The following is an 18,860-nucleotide window of genomic DNA, read 5'->3' on the forward strand; positions in this document are numbered from 1 at the left end:
ATATATATATATATATATATATATATATATATTCATTCATTCATATATTCATATATTTCATATATATATATATATATATATATATATATATATATATATATATATATATATATATATATATATATATATATATATATATATATATATATATATATATATATATATATATATGTATGTATATACTCATGATATTAATGCCTTTAATAATTGCTGACTAGTTCTTGGAATATGTAATAATCTAATATTTATTGTATTTATATTTATGCATCAATAAAAAGATATTGTCCAGAGGTTAATCTGAAAATTTGTGTTTATTACCAAAATATTGCATTCCATTACAAAATATTATTTCATTTCCGAATGAAGTATGGATGGAAAAAAGTGTTCACTTCCCAAGAGGTAAAAGCTAAAAGATCTTCACGCTGAAAATGTGGTAGTTTAGCGGTTAAGGTTCTGTGCTTGTGAATAAAAGTTTGTAAGGTTAAATCCCGAAACTGATGACTCCCATGACTCCTAAAGCTCATACATGGGCTTGGATTGAATTGTGCCTCATTTATAAGACAAGTAAATATCCATTTATATTAGTGATATATGCACAAACACGATCCCTTGAGCATCGCTACTAAATCTGCTGTCAGGAGAGAATCAAAATTCTCAGTCGTCCAAGTTTACCAAGAATTTTAATATGTCCACAAATTCCATCCTCTATCGACATTTCCAAACCACTTGATCAGGCTACACTTGAATATCGTGACCCACTTTCATTTCTTTCCGAGGCTCGAGCGTTTTCACATTTTCAATTTGCCATGTAGAACCGTATTCAGCTCTCGAACTTGAAAGTAGGTCAGGAACAAAAACTCAGTCAATCTGTACTGTCCTGCAAAACGCTAACTTTCAAGTCTCTCTATTTCTTTGCTAAAATGAAGGCACGTTTTAACAAGCGTTTATACTTATACTATATAGGCTTTCCTATTAAAGATAAGGTTTCGATAGTTGTAAAAATTATTTTTTCAATATTATGAGACAGAACTGTGCAAAAGTCAGAGGCCACTCAACAATGTATGGCTCAATTGTATTGAATATTTATAAAGGTAATGATCAGGTCAATGCCGTCTTTGAACTCCAATTCCCAGAACACACCACAGTCTACAAACATGGCCTCCAAGAACTACAATCATCCGTGTCCGGTGCTCTCATCGCACACACACACACACACACACACAGTTTAAAACTTCATTAACTGCACCTATATTCATCTAAGCCTTTCCATTGTGACAGCAATTTTTAGAAACTGAAGTATGTTCTAATCAACATTTATTCAATCTAAAAATAAAAGAAAATATTAGAATTAGAACACCAGATGAACACCATAAGGCACATTAGCCTGCTCCACATGATCACTAAAATATATCCGAAGACACTGACCAAGCTGAAGACAGAAAATGCAGCAGAGAAGCCAAAACTTTCTGCGTCTACAGAGAGGCCGTTTCCCAAAGGGACAAGAAGAAATATAGTCAAACGCTTGCTCAGTATCTGGCACAGCCACTTGGCACCGAAATCAATGAGGAATACTGTTATTGCGTGTGTTGCAGCAAAGCAACATTTTTTTTTAAACATAAAGACAAAGTATGAAACTATAAATCACCTGCAACAGCCAGTGGCAGAAAGTCTTATGAAGCAATGGGTCCAATTTTTGAGACGTTTTGTTCAGGAGCCAGTAAACACAGTGATGCGTGTCTGTAGGTTTCTCTGAATCATGGCAGTGATTCATAGTGTTTGTGTGTGTTTGTGTGTGTATGTATGTGTGTGTGTGTATTTCAGCCGGTGCTGTAGGGGATCTGCTGAAAATAGACTGATGAAGGCAAACAAATCTAAAAAGAATTTGATTTCTCACACTATATCTTTGGGAAAATGATGTACACAGATTCAGTCATGCATTCTAAATAGGATGTATTGAATATTGAGGGCAGTGGTGGCTCAAGTGGTTAAAGCTCTGGGTCATTGACTGGAAGATCAGGGATTCAAGCCCCAGCACTGCCAAGTTGCTGCGTTTGGGCTCTTGAGCAAGGCCCTTAACCCTCTCTGCTCCAGGGGCACTGTATCATCTCTGACCCCAACCTCCAAGGATGGGATATGCGAAGAAAAGAATTTCAATGTGCTGTAATGTATATGTGACAAATAAAGGCATATTATTATTATATAAGTGTATAGTGTGTCATTTAGTAACCTAAGACTTTTGCACAGTACTGTGTACCAACTTTAAAATCCTAAAAGAAATCAAGGATAATTAATAACATTGCAAGTTTGCTCTGTGTTTTTCTTTAAGCTCGGATTTCTCCTTCATACGGCATCCTGGTCACTGCGCTGGGTTTCCCGACCTGAAATTTAAAGCAAATCACAAAATAACAAACTATAATTATCCTATTAATATGTTAGACACTGTTGAATAATGGCAGTATTGACAAACATAAGTCAATTGAAAATATGTGATATGCTTGATAGGTTACAATGATAAGTTCATGATCACATCAGATCTCACCTGGTCCCTTTGGTTTATTCTCTTGTACACAAAGTCGGAGAAGGGCTTTCGGGGAATAAATCTTCCCGTCCCAGGTTTAGCCAACACACGGCCATTTTCATACACCACTCTGCCTCCGGAGATGGTCACCAGAGGAACACCGTGGCACTCTATCCCCTCGAAGATGTTATAATCCACCGCCTGGTGATGGGTCTTAGCTGAAATGACCCTGTAATATAGATATATTGGCTTTACTAAGGCTCTACTTAAGGCATTGGTGTCCAGTTTTATCCAGAAAGTGACTCCTTCTTGATTGGGATGAAAACCTGCACCAACATTGGGGCTTCGTGGATAAGATTGGACCACTTTTTTGGTAATTTTGTTAAGAACAAATTGGCCTCAATGAAGATCCTAAAAGATCTGCGAAAATATTATTATTGTTAGAGCTCATTTTCACCATAACACTGTACACCAGCTCATCTCTGTGTGATAGATGAACGCACTACTGCCCAACCATCTGTACATACTGTTTATACAGTATGTCGTATATAATATTCGTTTTGGCACCTATTTTATTGCTCATTATTTTCCTTTCATTTATTTATTTCTCTAATTGAATCTATATTCAATATTCAATGTGATTTTTGATTCTGTCTCTCTCTCTCTCTCTCTCTCTATAGTCAGGATGACAAGACAAAAATAAGTGTCAGGTTGACATAACATAGCACCGCATAATACAAAGATTATAAGAAAAAATAAGACCATGAACTACAGAAGTATTACAGTAAATCAAACACACAGATTATTTGACTGTTAATGCACTAAAACTAAAAAGAGCTAAAGCACGTGTCTTGGTGCTTCCCGAATCTGTGCTCATTGATGGAGTCTTTTAAATCGTATGAAATTGACGCTAAACAAAAGAACAGCATCACTTTAAAAACCCTCTTCTTCACGTACGCATATATCTTTCTAAACACCCCGAAATTAAACATTGCAAAAGGGCTAAACCAACTTGGTCCACATGAGTGAGAGATGAGATAGAAGAATATTTTAGCTATTCATTACTGATGACTTGTGTGTCATATATTTGCTAACACGCAATAATGACTGAATCCATCCTACACAGTTGTCAGATGCTATGAGTCAGTGCTACTAATAGAAAAACAACTGGCACAGTGCTGTGATCACGTCTGAGGAAGTGAGGACTAACTGACCCCCAAAGAGACACACACACTGGAGTTCATTAAAAAACCGAATTGGGGCAAAAAGTAAGAGATTTCTGCTGACTAAAGACAGGTTAGCCAACTGGTTAAAGAAATCCTTCAGCAGGAATACCTGAACTTATGCCAAGAGACCTTGGTGAAGCAATGACACAGATTTCAGCTTGTCCAGCGTTACGCTTTATGCTTCATCATGTGCTGTATGTTGACTTTAGGTTCAGCAGAATGCAGCATTAACACTCTGAGGGATTCATATCCTTAAGACAGCACCTTGAGAACCTTCTGAGCTCCAACAGAAAGCCATAAAATGGGTGATCCCCTTCCCCAATAGGAAGCAGCATTAACTCATTTGTGGTCTCAGTAATATTTGTATTAAATATTAGTGTTGTCTAATAAAACTACAATTTAATGACATTTGGCAGACACACCTTTTCCAGAGTAACTTGTATTTCATCTCATTTCATACAGTTGAGCAACTTGAGGGTTAAGGGCCTTGCTCAGGGGTCAAGTTGGTGGCAGCTTGGTGAACCTGGGATTTCTAACCCATAACCTTCCAATAAATAGCCTTCCAACACTAAGCTACTACTTCCCCATTTGTATAGCATTTAGAAAACATTCTTATCCGGAGCAAATTACGGTCATCTCGTTCATAGAACTGAGCAGTTGAGGGTTATGCCTTGCTCAAGCAGTGCTGGGATTTAATAAAAAAAAGTGCAAAGTGAGCTGAAATGGAAAACTCTAAATTAAATGGAATACAATAATATGGAATAAATACAATGGAAGGTAATGTCCAGGATGTGAAGAACAATTCAGTCACCAGGGACATTGGGTTGATGAGAATGATCAGAGAATCTATATTCACATTCACTGCATTTGGCAGACCCCCTTATCCAGAGCGACTTACATTTATTTCATTTATACATCTGAGAGATAAAGGCCTTGCTCAGGGGCCCAGAATGCAGCTTGGTGGTTCTGGGATTTGGACTTCCCTTAAGTACCTTGCTCAGGGGTCCAGCAATGGCAGATTTGAACTCACAACCTTCCAATCAGTAGTCGAATGCCTTAAGCACTGAGCTACCATGAAATTAACGTGAAATAGTGGGGACCTTTTATACACTATCCAAAATGGGTCATGGATATTAGATGCCAGATATTAGATGCCATATCCAGATTGATGAAGAAATGCATGATCTTAGATTTCAGTGTGAAAGAGACAAGGTCCAAAAAACAAATAACCCAAAGCATGCTAAAAAAAACCTACACTAGTTTGGTTCAAACCTAGAAAGATCCAGGTAAAAGCTTAGAGCATTAATCTAATTAAATGACAAAGCTCTGAAGATTTCTTTTGGTCTCAATTTAATTTGTTCCAGCTTGAGTGATTTAGTCCAGAAGAATGGGCAAACATATCAGGATCCAGATGTGCAAAGCTAATGGAGACGTATCCTGCTTGACACGCACCCAAAAGTAGTTCTACAAAGTGTGGCCTCAGAGAGGTGAATAATTATGCGACAAACAAATATCTGCTTTTTTGGTTAATTAACCTTTTTTTGTATATTTTGTAAATCATTTAGCAAAAGAAAAATCCCAATTAGGTCCATTTTCAATCCAGATTGTAACACTACACGTGGAAAAGATCAAGAGGGGTGAATACTTATGTGAGACAAAGTTAAAATAACTTTTAAGTTACGCAACTTACGCTTTAAATAGTGGTTTGCTAAATGGTATATAGTGTGAATTTGAGTATTGCAGAGATTATGCCCCACAGTTACTCACTGCACTAAACAAAAAAAACCCCTTTTTCTAAATTTGGTGTGTTGTTGTGCAAGGCTTTTTCAGAAACGCCTCATCAGCACATTTCAGGGAGTTTGACGTGGTTCAGCGCTGTGGCTGGAACAGAACGTCACCCAGCTGTGTACCTTCTACTGAGAAAGACATAATGAGCTTCTCATATTAAGATGACAGATATTGCTTTTTAACAAGGACACTGATGAGAAAACATGCAACTGGATAACAAGGGACCAGGAAAGAGTTTCTTGACTTCAATGGATGACAGTGCAGAAAAATGACACGATATAATGATGACTTGAAGAAAAAGAAGAGCAACAATGACTGCTGAGTTTCATTTTCAGAGCAGTGACGTTATCACAAAGCGAATTCTGTTTCAGTTACTCTTTTTTTGGTTAATATTTGGTTAATATATCAGATTAAATGGTGATTTAAACGAAATCTTAAGCTATATAGCTTAATCAAATAAAATCATGGTTTATAAAAGTGTTATGCTTCTAATAAATAAATAAATAAATAAATACTGAAATAAATTGTATAAAAAATGTAATCAAAAATCACTTACAGTATTTGTGACCACTGATTTAATTTCTTGTTTTTATTTTAATATTAAGACATTTAAAATGAAATAAAACTAATTCTAATTTCATACCAAACTTCAAATGGAAAACTATTTTACTTACATAGGCAAATTATTATTTCTTATTTATAAATCTAAAAAAATGTACACCTAAATAAAATGACACATTTCAATAACATCTGTAAATTATTCCTTTTGATTATGTTCATTATAAAGCACAAAAAAGAACAACAATATTTTTATATATAATATCACATAAATATATTTTTATATTTTTTTTTATCCATTTAAAAAACAAAAAGTCTGCAATTTTACCTGACCACTGGTTTAATTTATTTATTTTTATTTTAGTACTAACACACTTCATCAGACATTTGAAGCATGTTAATAAAAAACAAAACAATAATACTTTCAAATTTTACAAAGAAATCTATCTTCACTATTTCTTATTTATGAACCTAACATCTACAAATTAAATTTGATTATGTTCATTATAAAAAATGTTTTTTTAAAAATATATAAATATATAAATATATAAATATATCCGTTGTCCATTGTATTTGTGTTAAACTACAAACTACATAAAAAAACCTATAATAAAAAACCAAACCCAATAAATAAATAGTAATAAAAATAAATATAATGAATGAAAAATCATACACAGTAAAAAATAAAGAATATTGCAGTATGATGCAGAAATCCCTTCGCTATAGTGTGTCAATATCATACAAAAACTTGGGCGATTATATTTTCCATATACGGCATGATTGTTTTCATCTATTCACTACAGCAGCATGTGTTTTATTATGTGTCTGTCTCTAGGTCACCGGAAGCGCACATGACGTGTGTATGCAGACGGCTCTGCTCTGACTAGATGGCATCTGATTGGCGCTGTGCTTCGCCCCGATGCTCCCAGCTGTTCTACACTGACTTGCTGTCCTTGAGCTACGTTCCCTGGGAGAGGAAACTGTAGAGCGTGCTTTTATGTAAGACGCATTGTGGCCTTCTGCTAGCTCGCTGACCGTGACATGAGTGCGTCAGTGTGTGCACGTATTGCTACGTTCCCATGTTCATACAGTGATCACAGGAACAGCTCTGATATTCAACTTTCATTTAGAACCCAAACAGATCCAAAAGATTTCACGTTACCAATGTATAGAAGATGTGTGTGTAAGAAAGAGTGAGAGAAAGAGAGAGAGAGAGAGAGAGCTTTGCATACACTACCATTTAAGGCTCTACAGTTCCACACACTTCTCTTTGCGTCACAGGCTTCAGTAGTAAACAAACACGATTCGTCATCAGTAAAGCGGAAGCTGGCCTAAACCAACCCCGTAGTATTGCACAATAAGAGATTCACTTCTCTGTTTATCTCAAGAATGATTTATTAGAGGACCGTTTTTCAATATAATCGCCTTACTGCGGAAATTTAGGCTCGAGGCTTAAAATATAAGAATAAGAGCATTGTCTAAATTGTTGATTCGATTGTTTCTGGGTGTCGCTATTGTTTCTATTCAAGTAAATGCCCTGGATTTGGTTTGCACAACATATTTTTCCCTCCATGCTTCGTGTTCATTTTGTTCTTCTGTGTTTTGTTTGTTTTTCCTCACTACTTCCCTGTACATGCGCTGCTCGTGGGTCATACTGACACCGGGGAGCTGAGATAGAAAGTAATATTTCAAATGACCAACCTTGAGCACATTGATGCTTTTAGGGCATCACACAGCTTAGAAACGTGCCTACCAGCAGGCTTTAGTTTTAGTCTTGTCAAAAGCATCTGGTGTGAATTGATATTTCGCCACTTCCATCAATCTGTTTTATTCTCAGGTCAAAATGAGGAGGAGGAGGGGTTTAGCAGATCTGCCAAAAAGTACAGCTGTCATATTTTATGTTATATAAACCAAGCACAGTGTTTCATGTTGAAAAAAAAAAAATATATATATATATATATATATATATATATATATATATATATTGTGGCCCCAAGTGGACACAATTATTATTATTATTATTATTATTATTATTATTATTATTATTATTATTACATTTATTTATTTATTTATTTATTTATTTATTTATTTATTTGTATAGCGCTTTTAACAATAGCATATTATTATTACTATTATTATTGTTGTTGTTTTCTGTATCACTGTTGTTGATATTATTGTGGTTATATTCATGTTGTCGTTATTGTAGATGTTACTCTTATTTATGTTCTTCTCAGTGTTGTTAGTATATTATTGTTATTTTATTTATTTATTTATGTTGCTGTTGTTATATTTTTGCTGTTATCATTTTATTTATTTATTTACTTATTTATGTTGCTGTTGTTATCATTTTATTTATTTATTTATTTATTTATTTATTTTATATTGCTGTTGATATATTTTTTGTTGTCATTTTATTTATATTGTTGTTGTCATTGTTGTCTTGTAATTTTACATTCTTGGTGTTATTACATTATAATATAATCTTGTTGGATTACTGTTACTGTTACATTCTTGTTCTTGCTCTTTTTCTTTATTATTATTGTTGTTGATACATTTTTATTATTATAGATGTTGCTTCTGACCTATCACAGTAACATCTACTGTTGAATAACCATTTCTTTCCATCTATAGTTATCTATTGTACTGCTATTTTTTAATGTGCACTTATTTAACTAAACCTAACTGATAGTCACATGTAACATTTTCAGCCATTCAACATTTAACATTATTTAGTAACTAGAGTAAAACAAAGAGGAATGATTTGTAGTTACCAAGAATGATAACAGAACATAATACACCGATCAGGCATAATATTATGACCTGTGAATAACACTGACTATCTCCTCATCATGGCACCTGTTAGTGGGTGGGATATATTAGGCAGCAAGTGACCATTTTGTCCTCAAAGTTGATGTGTTAGAATCAGGAAAAATGAGCAAGCGTAAGGATTTGAGCGAGTTTGATAAAGGACCAAACTGTGATGGCTAGACGACTGGATCAGAGCATCTCCAAAACTGCAGCTCTTGTGGGGTGTTCCCGGTCTGCAGTGGTCAGTATCTATTAAAAGTGGTCCAAAGAAGGAACAGTGGTGAACCGGAGACAGGGTCATGGGTGGTCAGTGCACGTGGGGAGCGAAGGCTGGCCCGTGTGATCTGATCCAACAGACGAGCTACTGTTGCTCAGACTGCTGAAGAAGTTAATGCTGGTTCTGATAGAAAGGTATCAGAATACACAGTGCAGGACGGGTCAGGGCTGTTTTAGCAGCAAAAGGGGGAGCAACACAATATTAGGCCTAATGTTTTGCCTGATCGGTGTGTAACAAGGTAAATATTGTGACGTCAAAAGCATGATAAATCATAGATTCTCTAATTCTCAGATTTACCTTGTAGCCTTAGGGTCCCAAATAACCAGGTCTGCATCGGAACCTTTGGCAATCCTTCCTTTCTGTGGATAAAGGTTGAAGATTTTGGCTGCGTTGCTGCTGGTGACCGCCACAAATCGATTTTCATCCATTTTGCCGATATGCTGAGGAAAGCAAATGTTAATACTGTGTGAGTGTTTCTCCATCAACCTTCATACACATCCTTCTGCAGTAAAAATCAAACTGCCACACTCTAACACTCCATGAATCAAGCCACATCATTTTAGCCAACAAGGCAAAAAAAGAAATGGACTCATAGATCATCTGTGAGGCAGATCCTTTTTTTCCCCTATGTGCATTTTAAACCCTTATTAATCTAAAATAGCCATGTACATTTCTGACAACCTATCAGACTATTTGTGGGGAAACTGAAAGCTTAAGTACAATGCTTTCGTAAACGTAAGACATTAACGGTACAATGGATATGTTTTTTTTTGTTTGTTTGTTTTTCAATTGTCTGTCTTGTACACAAATCACAGAAAATATGTACAGCATGATCAAATATAACAGATTAAGCCGTGAACTCCGCCCAAGTGTATTAAGTGGCTGAGAGAACCAGTTTAGTTTAGAAATCTTCTCAGATATTCTACAGGCCAGAGTAGATCCTGGGGGCGGAGCTTCATTAATATAGGCGCGGAACAGAGAGGCGGGCCTAATAATTGTTGTTGTTTTTGTTGTCCTTCGGCTGCGTGGGCTGTTCATGGTCCCCACAGATCCCGATATATGATTTTGGCACAGGGTTTACGCCAGATGCCTTTCTGGAAGCAACCCTTCCATTTTAACCAGGCTTAGGAGCAGAACTAAGAGTTTGTACAAATTCTACATGTTTTTGTTTGAGCCCTAAAGCTTCCTTGAGCTACACTTGCACATTAATTAACTTAAATTGAATAAACCTTTTCTGTTTGATTCAGAAATAAAGAAAAGTTCTTGTTAACAAAACTTTTTTGTGTATACACCAATCAGGCATAACATTATGACCACCTGCCTAATATTGTGTTGGTCCCCCTTTTGCTGGCAAAACAGCCCTGACCCATTGAGGCATGGACTCCACTAGATCCCTGAAGGTGTGCTGTGGTATCTAGCACTTTTGATAGATACTGACCACTGCAGACCGGGAACACCCCACAAGAGCTGCAGTTTTGGAGATGCTCTGATCCAGTGGTCTAGCCATCACAATCTGGCCCTTCGTCAAACTCGCTCAAATCCTTACACTTGCCTGTTGTTCCTGCTTCTAACACATCAACTTTGAGGACAAAATGTTCACTTGCTGCCTAATATATCCCACCCACTAACAGGTGCCATGATGAGGAGATAATCAGTGTTATTCACATTACCTGTCAGTGTTCATAATGTTATGCCTGATCGGTGTATATTATACAGTTATACAAGGGCAATGTATTTGAAATAGATGACACTGGTGACTTTCTATCTATCTATCTATCTATCTATCTATCTATCTATCTATCTATCTATCTATCTATCTATCTATCTATCTATCTATCTATCGTTTCACCAATCAGATTCATGGAAAATGAATATATAATGAGTAAATGAATAATAAGCTAGGAGTCTGACTCACTCAATCCTTAAAAAAAAAAAACAGGTGACTGACCACTCCTTTCTCCCAGATGACCGACATGCGATCTTCCACGCCATTAACACCGTTAGGGATTTTAGTGAAGTCGTCTTTTCCCAGGGCTTTCTGGCATACGGAGAACGTGCAGTGGTCAGTCCCGGTCACAGTCAGATCATCACTGAAATTACACAAATGTTTTATTGATTCTGTAAGCAGTGATGATGACTGGAAAGACGACGAACTTCTGAATCAGATCAGTTAATGTTTATTCATGAGAACTCAATGAAAGCCTGCAGTAACTGTGCTGTGGAGAAGTGTTGTATGTACTTAGCAAGCAGGTCCATGAGGTAGCTGGGTGTACCGGGGTCTGGTCTTAGTGGGGGTCCCATAACGAAGCTGGCTGCATGTTCCCAGTCCTTGTGCCAGTAATGAGTGCCATCAGTACCCAGGCCAGCAGCTATGGGCTCGCCAAACACCACTCGCCCTGATGGAGCATGTTTCATTAACATTTAGCACAGGAATCGCTGAAATATGAGGTGACTGATTTAAACCAATTTGCTTAAGTGGATCTCTTACAAGCTCACCTGAAAGAGTTTACATTTATTTTGCATATCACGCTTTGAAAAATGATTCTGCATTAAACAACATGGATTTGATGTATTTGTTATTTCTTTCATTTCAAAAGTAGACATTTATTGAAATGAGCTATTTCTTAATAGAAAACAGAATATTAAATTTCATGTATCTTGGCAATTTTATTTTTGTTTGATTGTTTTAGACCATGGTTTTAAATTAAGATTTAATATTAAATTCACCCACCGTTTCTGCGGGCAGCAGCCACCACTTTAGCGGCTGATTTGCTCATGACGTGCACCACATACAGAGGGCAGTTGGCAGTGTGGGCGATGGTGATGGCACGCTGAGTGGCCTCCGATTCCACCTCCTCGGGGCGACAGAGTTCATGGCCTTCAGGTCCTGTGATTCCCAGAGATAGCATTCTCTTGGTCCCCTAGCACTCGGAGAACAGACATTTTAAGTTACAAAATGTGAATTGAAAAGTTATACATGTTGGTTTTGTAAAACTGCTTTCAGGTACAGTTTGTTAACAATTCCATAAAATCTTTATACAAGGTTATTTAGTAGATGCTTTTATTCAAATCAACTTACAAATGAGGAAATACAAGCAAAGCGATATATCAAACTGGATTGAGGTTAAAAATTCATTCCACCACTTTGAAAGTTCTTGAAAGGGATCTCACGCCTCACTACTAAGTGTCAGTCGATTCGGGAGGGAACATGAACCCCAAGGAGCATGTTGAGGTAGCTTTAAGGTAAAGGAGATCTTGTTCGTGTGCATGAACGCCTTGAATTTCATGCAGGTGGCTACAGGAAGCCAGATGAAGAAAAGTGTCACATGGGTGCTTTTGGGCTGGTTGTAAATAAGGTGTGCTGCTCAATTCTGAATCATATGACCCAACACTTTTGAGTGCAGGCTGAACACCAGACCGCCTTCTTACCCAACATCAGTTACTCTTGTGGCTGAATGGCCTGAAATCCCAACAGCCACGCTCTAACATCTAGTAGAAAGCCTTCCAAGAAGAGTGGAGATTATTTACCAAGTTTGGAATGACATGATCAGGTGGTTAGGAGGGTTGAAAAGAAACACAGTTCTGCCACTAACCACTGTGGTACCAAGTGGTTAAGGCTCTGGTTTGTTGATTGGACGATCAGGGTTCAAGCCCCAGCACTGCCAAGCTACCTCCTGCTCCAGGGACACTGACCCTGCACTCTGACCCCAAACCTCCAATGATTGTAATATGTGAAGAAAGAATTCAATAAAGTATATGTGAAAAAATAAAGGCTACTTAATTCAACAGACTAGTTACTCAATGCAGCTTTGACTGACTCTTGTGAAAAGGGTTAAATGTAACACTGAGTTCCTGTTACGGATGCTGTTCTGGGATTCTGCTTGGATCCTTTTGATAAATACCTATTTGCTGCCCTCCAGTGGTCCTGCTAAGTATTCATCCTCTTCGTGTCCTTTATGAGCGTGTTCATTTATTGTTATTTATTACCGTAGACCTACGATGTTCACATGTATTCAGTGTTTTCATGATTGATGTTGGCTCAAATGGTTAAGGCTTTGGAGGTCAGGGTTCAAGCCCCAGCACCACCAAGTTGCCATTGCTGGGTCCTTGTGGAAAACCCTTAACCATTTCTGATCCAGGGGGGCTTTATCATAGCTGCCCCTGTGCTCTGACCCCCTACTTCCTAAACTGAGATATACTAAGAAAAGAATTTTTAAATAGAAGTAAGTTAACTCCTTCCTCTTCCTTACATAAAGTCCAACCATACTCTGTTCTGATTGGTTTTAGATGCATTCTGCAGGTTTAATAAAGTACATTATACAGGATGCATGGACTCTGAACAAATCCTGTTACTATTCAAAACAGACACACAGACACGTCCACTCATGTGTCTGATGTCCACCGACTGTCAGATCATTCTAACGTCATTGATTTCAGAACAAGGATGCAGACATGCTAGGATGCAGGTTTATTGTACTTTTTACAGGTTCACTGCACTACAAGTCAGATTTATAATAAACAAATTTACCTGCCAACTACAACATTGGAACTACATTATGGTAGATAGAGTGTCTCAACTTCCTTATCTTATCTAACCAAATAAGCCAAATCTGATTTTGGGTAGTTTGCCATGTCTGTGTCCTATTTATTTTTGGACAGGTTTCTCATTTAGTTTTCTACTCATGTACATGGCAAAGGCAGACAGATAGACAGATAGATAGATAGATAGATAGATAGATAGATAGATAGATAGATAGATAGATAGATAGATAGATAGATAGATAGATAGATAGATAGATAGATAGATAGATAGATAGACAAATAGACAGATGTCAAACTGACCGAAATAAAAAACTAGATTTTATTTTTGAAAAAAAGTGACCATGGTTAGAAATGCACTTTGTAATTCTCTCTGAGTTTCGAAATTTCAATAATAAAAATCCTTTTATTATTAACCTTTTAAAAGTTTAAAAGGCCATGTGGAGCTGTGAGAGAGAGAGAGAGAGAGAGAGAGAGAGAGAGAGACAGACAGACAGACAGACAGACAGACAGACAGACAAAGACAGAGAGAGAGAGACAGACAGAAAGAGAAAATGAGAGACAGAGAATGAGAGAGATAGAGAGAGAGCGAGAATGAGAGCGACAGACAGAGAGAGAGAGAGAGAGAGAGAGAGAGAGAGAGAGAGAGATAGGTAGAGAGAGACAGAGAATGAGAGCAACAAAGACAGAGAGAGAGAGAGACAGACAGAGAGAGAAAATGAGAGACAGAGAATGAGAGAGATAGAGAAAGAGAGAGAGAATGAGAGCGACAGACAGAGAGAGAGAGAGAGAGAGAGAGAATGAGAGAGACAGACAGACAGACAGAGAGAGAGAGTGAGAGAGAGAGAGAGAGAGAGAGAGAGAGAGAGAGAGAGAGAGAGAGAGAGAGAGAGAATGAGAGCGACAGACAAAGACAGAGAGAGAGAGAGAGACAGACAGAGAGAGAAAATGAGAGACAGAGAATGAGAGAGATAGAGAGAGAGAATGAGAGCGACAGACAGACAGAGAGAGAGAGAGAGAGAGAGAGAGAGAGAGAGAATGAGAGAGACAGACAAAGACAGAGAGAGAGAGAGAGAGAGAGAGAGACAGACAGAGAGAGAAAATGAGAGACAGAGAATGAGAGAGATAGAGAGAGAGAATGAGAGCGACAGACAGACAGAGAGAGAGAGAGAGAGAGAGAGAGAGAGAGAGAGAATGAGAGTGACAGACAGACAGACAGAGAGAGAGAGAGAGAATGAGAGTGACAGACAGAGAGAGAGAGAGAGAGAGAGAGAGAGAGAGAGAGAGAGAGAGAGAGAGAGAGATTATGTGTTGGCCTAGTAATAGGGTCAATAATCTTAGATTTGTTTTAAATAGTCTCATGAGGAGAAATATTCATATTTTTAGAAGTTATTTCTTTTTTTAGTTAGTTCCCACCAGCATCTCTAACAGTTCTGAGGTTTGAACACACAACCTCAGGGTCACTACAACCTTATCTGCTGAGGACTGAGGAAGCACTGAAATAATTATCAAAGTTCAAAGATCTCGGTCCATGTAAAAAAAAACAACACGTGTCCAGCTCATTTTTTTTTCTTTTGGAGTCAAATTCATTTAACAGATACACAGTTTCCCCCCTCGAGGAGTTAATTACCCTTTGCTTTCCCGACTCCCACCAACCATTGATTAGAAGCCGAGTCAACTTTGGATTCACGGCTTTAAAGCACGAACTTATGAGGAATTCCTGTCTTTAAACATTAATAAGCAGTGTTTTAGTGCTCCTGACCTCTGCAATCAGATCTCCGTTCTCAGCGTGGACTTGTGCGATGGCTCCAATGTCTTTACAGTGAGAGAAAACTGCGTAGAGCTCGTCGTCGCGCAGCATGAACACGTCTTTATACGCCATGAACGTCTTGAAGGAGTTTACTCCTCTCTCGCGAACAAGAGTCTCCATTTCTTGCTTCACCTGAAATGAATAGCCAATTACTGATGAATGAATTACCCTTTAATTAATGATATATTTATATTCTCATGAATTGTATGCATTTTACAGTTTAACATAAAACAGTACGATATTTCTAAGATTTTTGGCCTCAATTTACTTCATTTCTTAGCACAAATTTCCTCCGTCAGATTGTTACGAAGTCATAGCAGTGTTTTTGAACAGGACAGAAGCATTACGATGAACAAGTCCTCTCATCTTGTGTTGAGTAACGTACGCTATCATCCCACCAGGTAACAGCGACGTGGAGGGAATAGTCACAGCACACTTTTGCGTCAGCGATCCTCCTCCATCTGTCATACGCCTCAAGCAGAGAAGTTCCTTTCCGAGGGATGACAAAATCCAGGATCATGGTGGTTCCTCCGGCTACTGCAGCCTGCAGAGAGAGAGAGAGAGAGAGAGAGAGAGAAATACCAGTGATCCAGTCTGATCTTGTCAAGAGATTCATTTTATTTTTGAAAAATGTCCCCATATGTCAAAACAGGTGTAAAGGAATTAAAATTCCTTTATTATTTTTTTTTTCCCCAGGAGCAGTTACATAATAATGTGCTATTAATGAAATTCAGCTAATTAGAAAAAAATAAGTTTGTGTAAATCTAAATTAAGGTGAACCTTGACTGCTTCAAATCGTATCATTGATGATGAGCTACTGCAATTTTATTTACAGATATATTTACAATTTGACATAACTTCCTAGCGGTTTCTCTACAAATTCCAGATAGTAAATAATCTATGGGATTAATAAAGGAATGACAATCAACTTAAAGAAATAGCTTCAATAAAATCCTCAGGTCCTACAAGATCTACAACATTCACTATAACATTCTGGGTTCTACAGCGTGTACACTATATTGCCAAACGTTTTGGGACGTCTGCCTTTACATGCACATGAATGTAATATGGAGTTGGTCCACCCTTTGCAGCTAAAACAGCTTCAGCTCTTCTGGGAAGGCTTTCCACAAGGTTTAGGAGTGAATTTATGGGAATTTCTGACCATTCCTCTAGAAGAGCATTTGTGAGGTCAGGCACTGATGTTGGATGAGAAGGTCTGGCTCACAGTCTCTGCTCTAATTCATCCAAAAGGTTGAGGTCAGGCCAGTCAAGTTCCTCCACACCAAATTCACTCATCCATGTCTTTATGGACCTTGCTTTGTGCACTGGTGTGGAACAGGAAGGGGTCATCTCCAAACTGTTCCCACAAAGATGGGAGCATGAAATTGTCCAAAATGTCTTGGTATGCTGAAGCATTAAGAGTTCCTTTCACTGGATCTAAGGGGCCGAGCCCAACCCCTGAAAAACAACACCTGAATTCAATGTTTTGGAGGTGTGTCCCAAAACTTTTGCCAATATTGTGTATGAAAAGTGAAGCAACTGTGTACAAACCTAAACGTCTACAGCATTACCTCTTAAAAAATAATAATTCAATTAACCCATTAAACTCCATGCACATTTATACAATTATTCACCTTAAACTCCTAAAAAAAGACTGTAGTATCTACAACATTAATAAAAGGTTAATAAAAACAAGACAGTATTCACATATTTCTTAGCGTGATACATGTGATGTGCATGCCCTCTCTTTTTAGCTGTTTTATAACAATAACATTTTGATAAATATAATATTTTATTTTATTTTATTTTATAATATTTTGATAATATTACAATTAATATTTTGTGCCCCCACATCATCATTCTCACCACATTCTTGGTTCTAATTCTACCAGATTACTTAGCCAATATTTTCCCATTCCTTTAGACATACGTGTTAATTATGCTGGTTGTGCACAACATTTCTCACATACGTGTTAAAGACCGAGAGAGTCCTAAGACTTCTTTCTTTAACCATTTCTTTTCTGGTCTTTTCTAGACTTTCCTCAGATTGAACCTGACCTGGCCAAAGACTCTGCCTGAAGATTTGATGTGTTCTGCATGTTCCGACATGCTTTTCTGCTCGGTATGTTTGTAAAGGGTGGTTATTTTAGTTACTGTAGCTTTTCTGTCCCTTCAGCTCAGAATATTCTCTTCTGAATCAACAGTGTTTATGCCCTCACCCCAGAACTGGATGTTAGTTTGTGAAATTCCCCAACAAGCATCTGCTATAAGCAACCACGCCATAGTCAAAGTTACCAAGATCTAAAACTGGCACTACCTGAACCTCTTGGCCTGTTCGTGCAATGCAAAAGACATTTAAATTAATCAAATTTGGCAGATGTTCTTATCCAGAGCAACTTACATTATACAACCGAGCAATTGAGGGTTAAGGGCCTTGCTCAAGGGCCCAGCAGTGGCAGCTTGGTGGCCCTGGGATTCATACTCATAACCTTCCAAACAATAGTCCAATACCTTTCACACCCCATATGAAGCATTGCATTGGTGCCATGTGATTGGCTGATTGAACAATCTCATAAATGAGCAGGGGTACAGGTGTGTACAGGTGTGTGTGAGAGAGAGAGAGAGAGAGAGAGAGAGAGAGTGAGAGAGAGAGATTATATGTTTATGTGTTTCTGTAACTACGTGACCCTTTATTAAAACGGATGTTCTCCGTTACCTTGGTACCCGAGCGGAAATCATCTACCGCCACAGTGCCCATAAACTCCAGCTCCATATGTGTGTGCGTGTCTATTCCTCCGGGCAGCAACAGTTTCCCGCTGGCGTCCAGCACCCGAGTCCCTCTCTCCTGCACCTGCAGGTCAGATCCCACCGCCTGGATCACCCCGTCCTCTATAAACACATCAGCCAGCTCGGAGCGATCCTCATTCACCACCTTACCTCCTTTAATCAAAATCCGGCCCCTTTCCGACATCCTTAGTGATTAAAACCTCGGTTATAATTCAATACTTTTTCGGGTTGCAAATCCAAATACAATTTAGAGTACACTTTTTGTCCCCTCTACAATTTATCGACCTGTTCACAGTTGCGAAACCTGACCAAAGTCCTCAAAGGTGAAGTGTTTTCTTTATTTCCTTCCTTTTTCTTTCTGTCTTTTTTTTCCAACTCCGCCCTCTCCTATAGACTCATCCCTATTTGATCAATATATATATATAAACTTTCCTTATGTTGATTATAAGATATAAAAGAATAGGTTGAAATATATATATATATATATATATATATATATATATATATATATATATATATATATATATATATATATATATATATATATAT

The 18,860-nt window shown here is 37.6% G+C and overlaps 1 protein-coding gene across 1 annotated transcript; it reads right to left on the reverse strand.

Moving 5' to 3' along the window:
• Window positions 1-311: 311 nt before the first annotated feature.
• On the reverse strand, window positions 312-18,614 carry dpys (dihydropyrimidinase). Its single transcript, XM_058375941.1, has 9 exons — window positions 18,241-18,614; window positions 15,910-16,068; window positions 15,477-15,656; window positions 11,907-12,096; window positions 11,415-11,571; window positions 11,124-11,265; window positions 9,473-9,615; window positions 2,540-2,747; window positions 312-2,378 (listed from the first exon to the last, which is right to left on the reverse strand). The coding sequence occupies exons 1-9, from the start codon at window positions 18,493-18,495 to the stop codon at window positions 2,322-2,324; spliced, it is 1,491 nt and encodes a 496-aa protein (XP_058231924.1). The 5' UTR covers window positions 18,496-18,614; the 3' UTR covers window positions 312-2,321.
• Window positions 18,615-18,860: the final 246 nt, after the last annotated feature.

Source organism: Hemibagrus wyckioides, linkage group LG23 (genome assembly GCF_019097595.1).
Source record: "Hemibagrus wyckioides isolate EC202008001 linkage group LG23, SWU_Hwy_1.0, whole genome shotgun sequence".
NCBI classification, from domain to species: Eukaryota; Metazoa; Chordata; class Actinopteri; order Siluriformes; family Bagridae; genus Hemibagrus; species Hemibagrus wyckioides.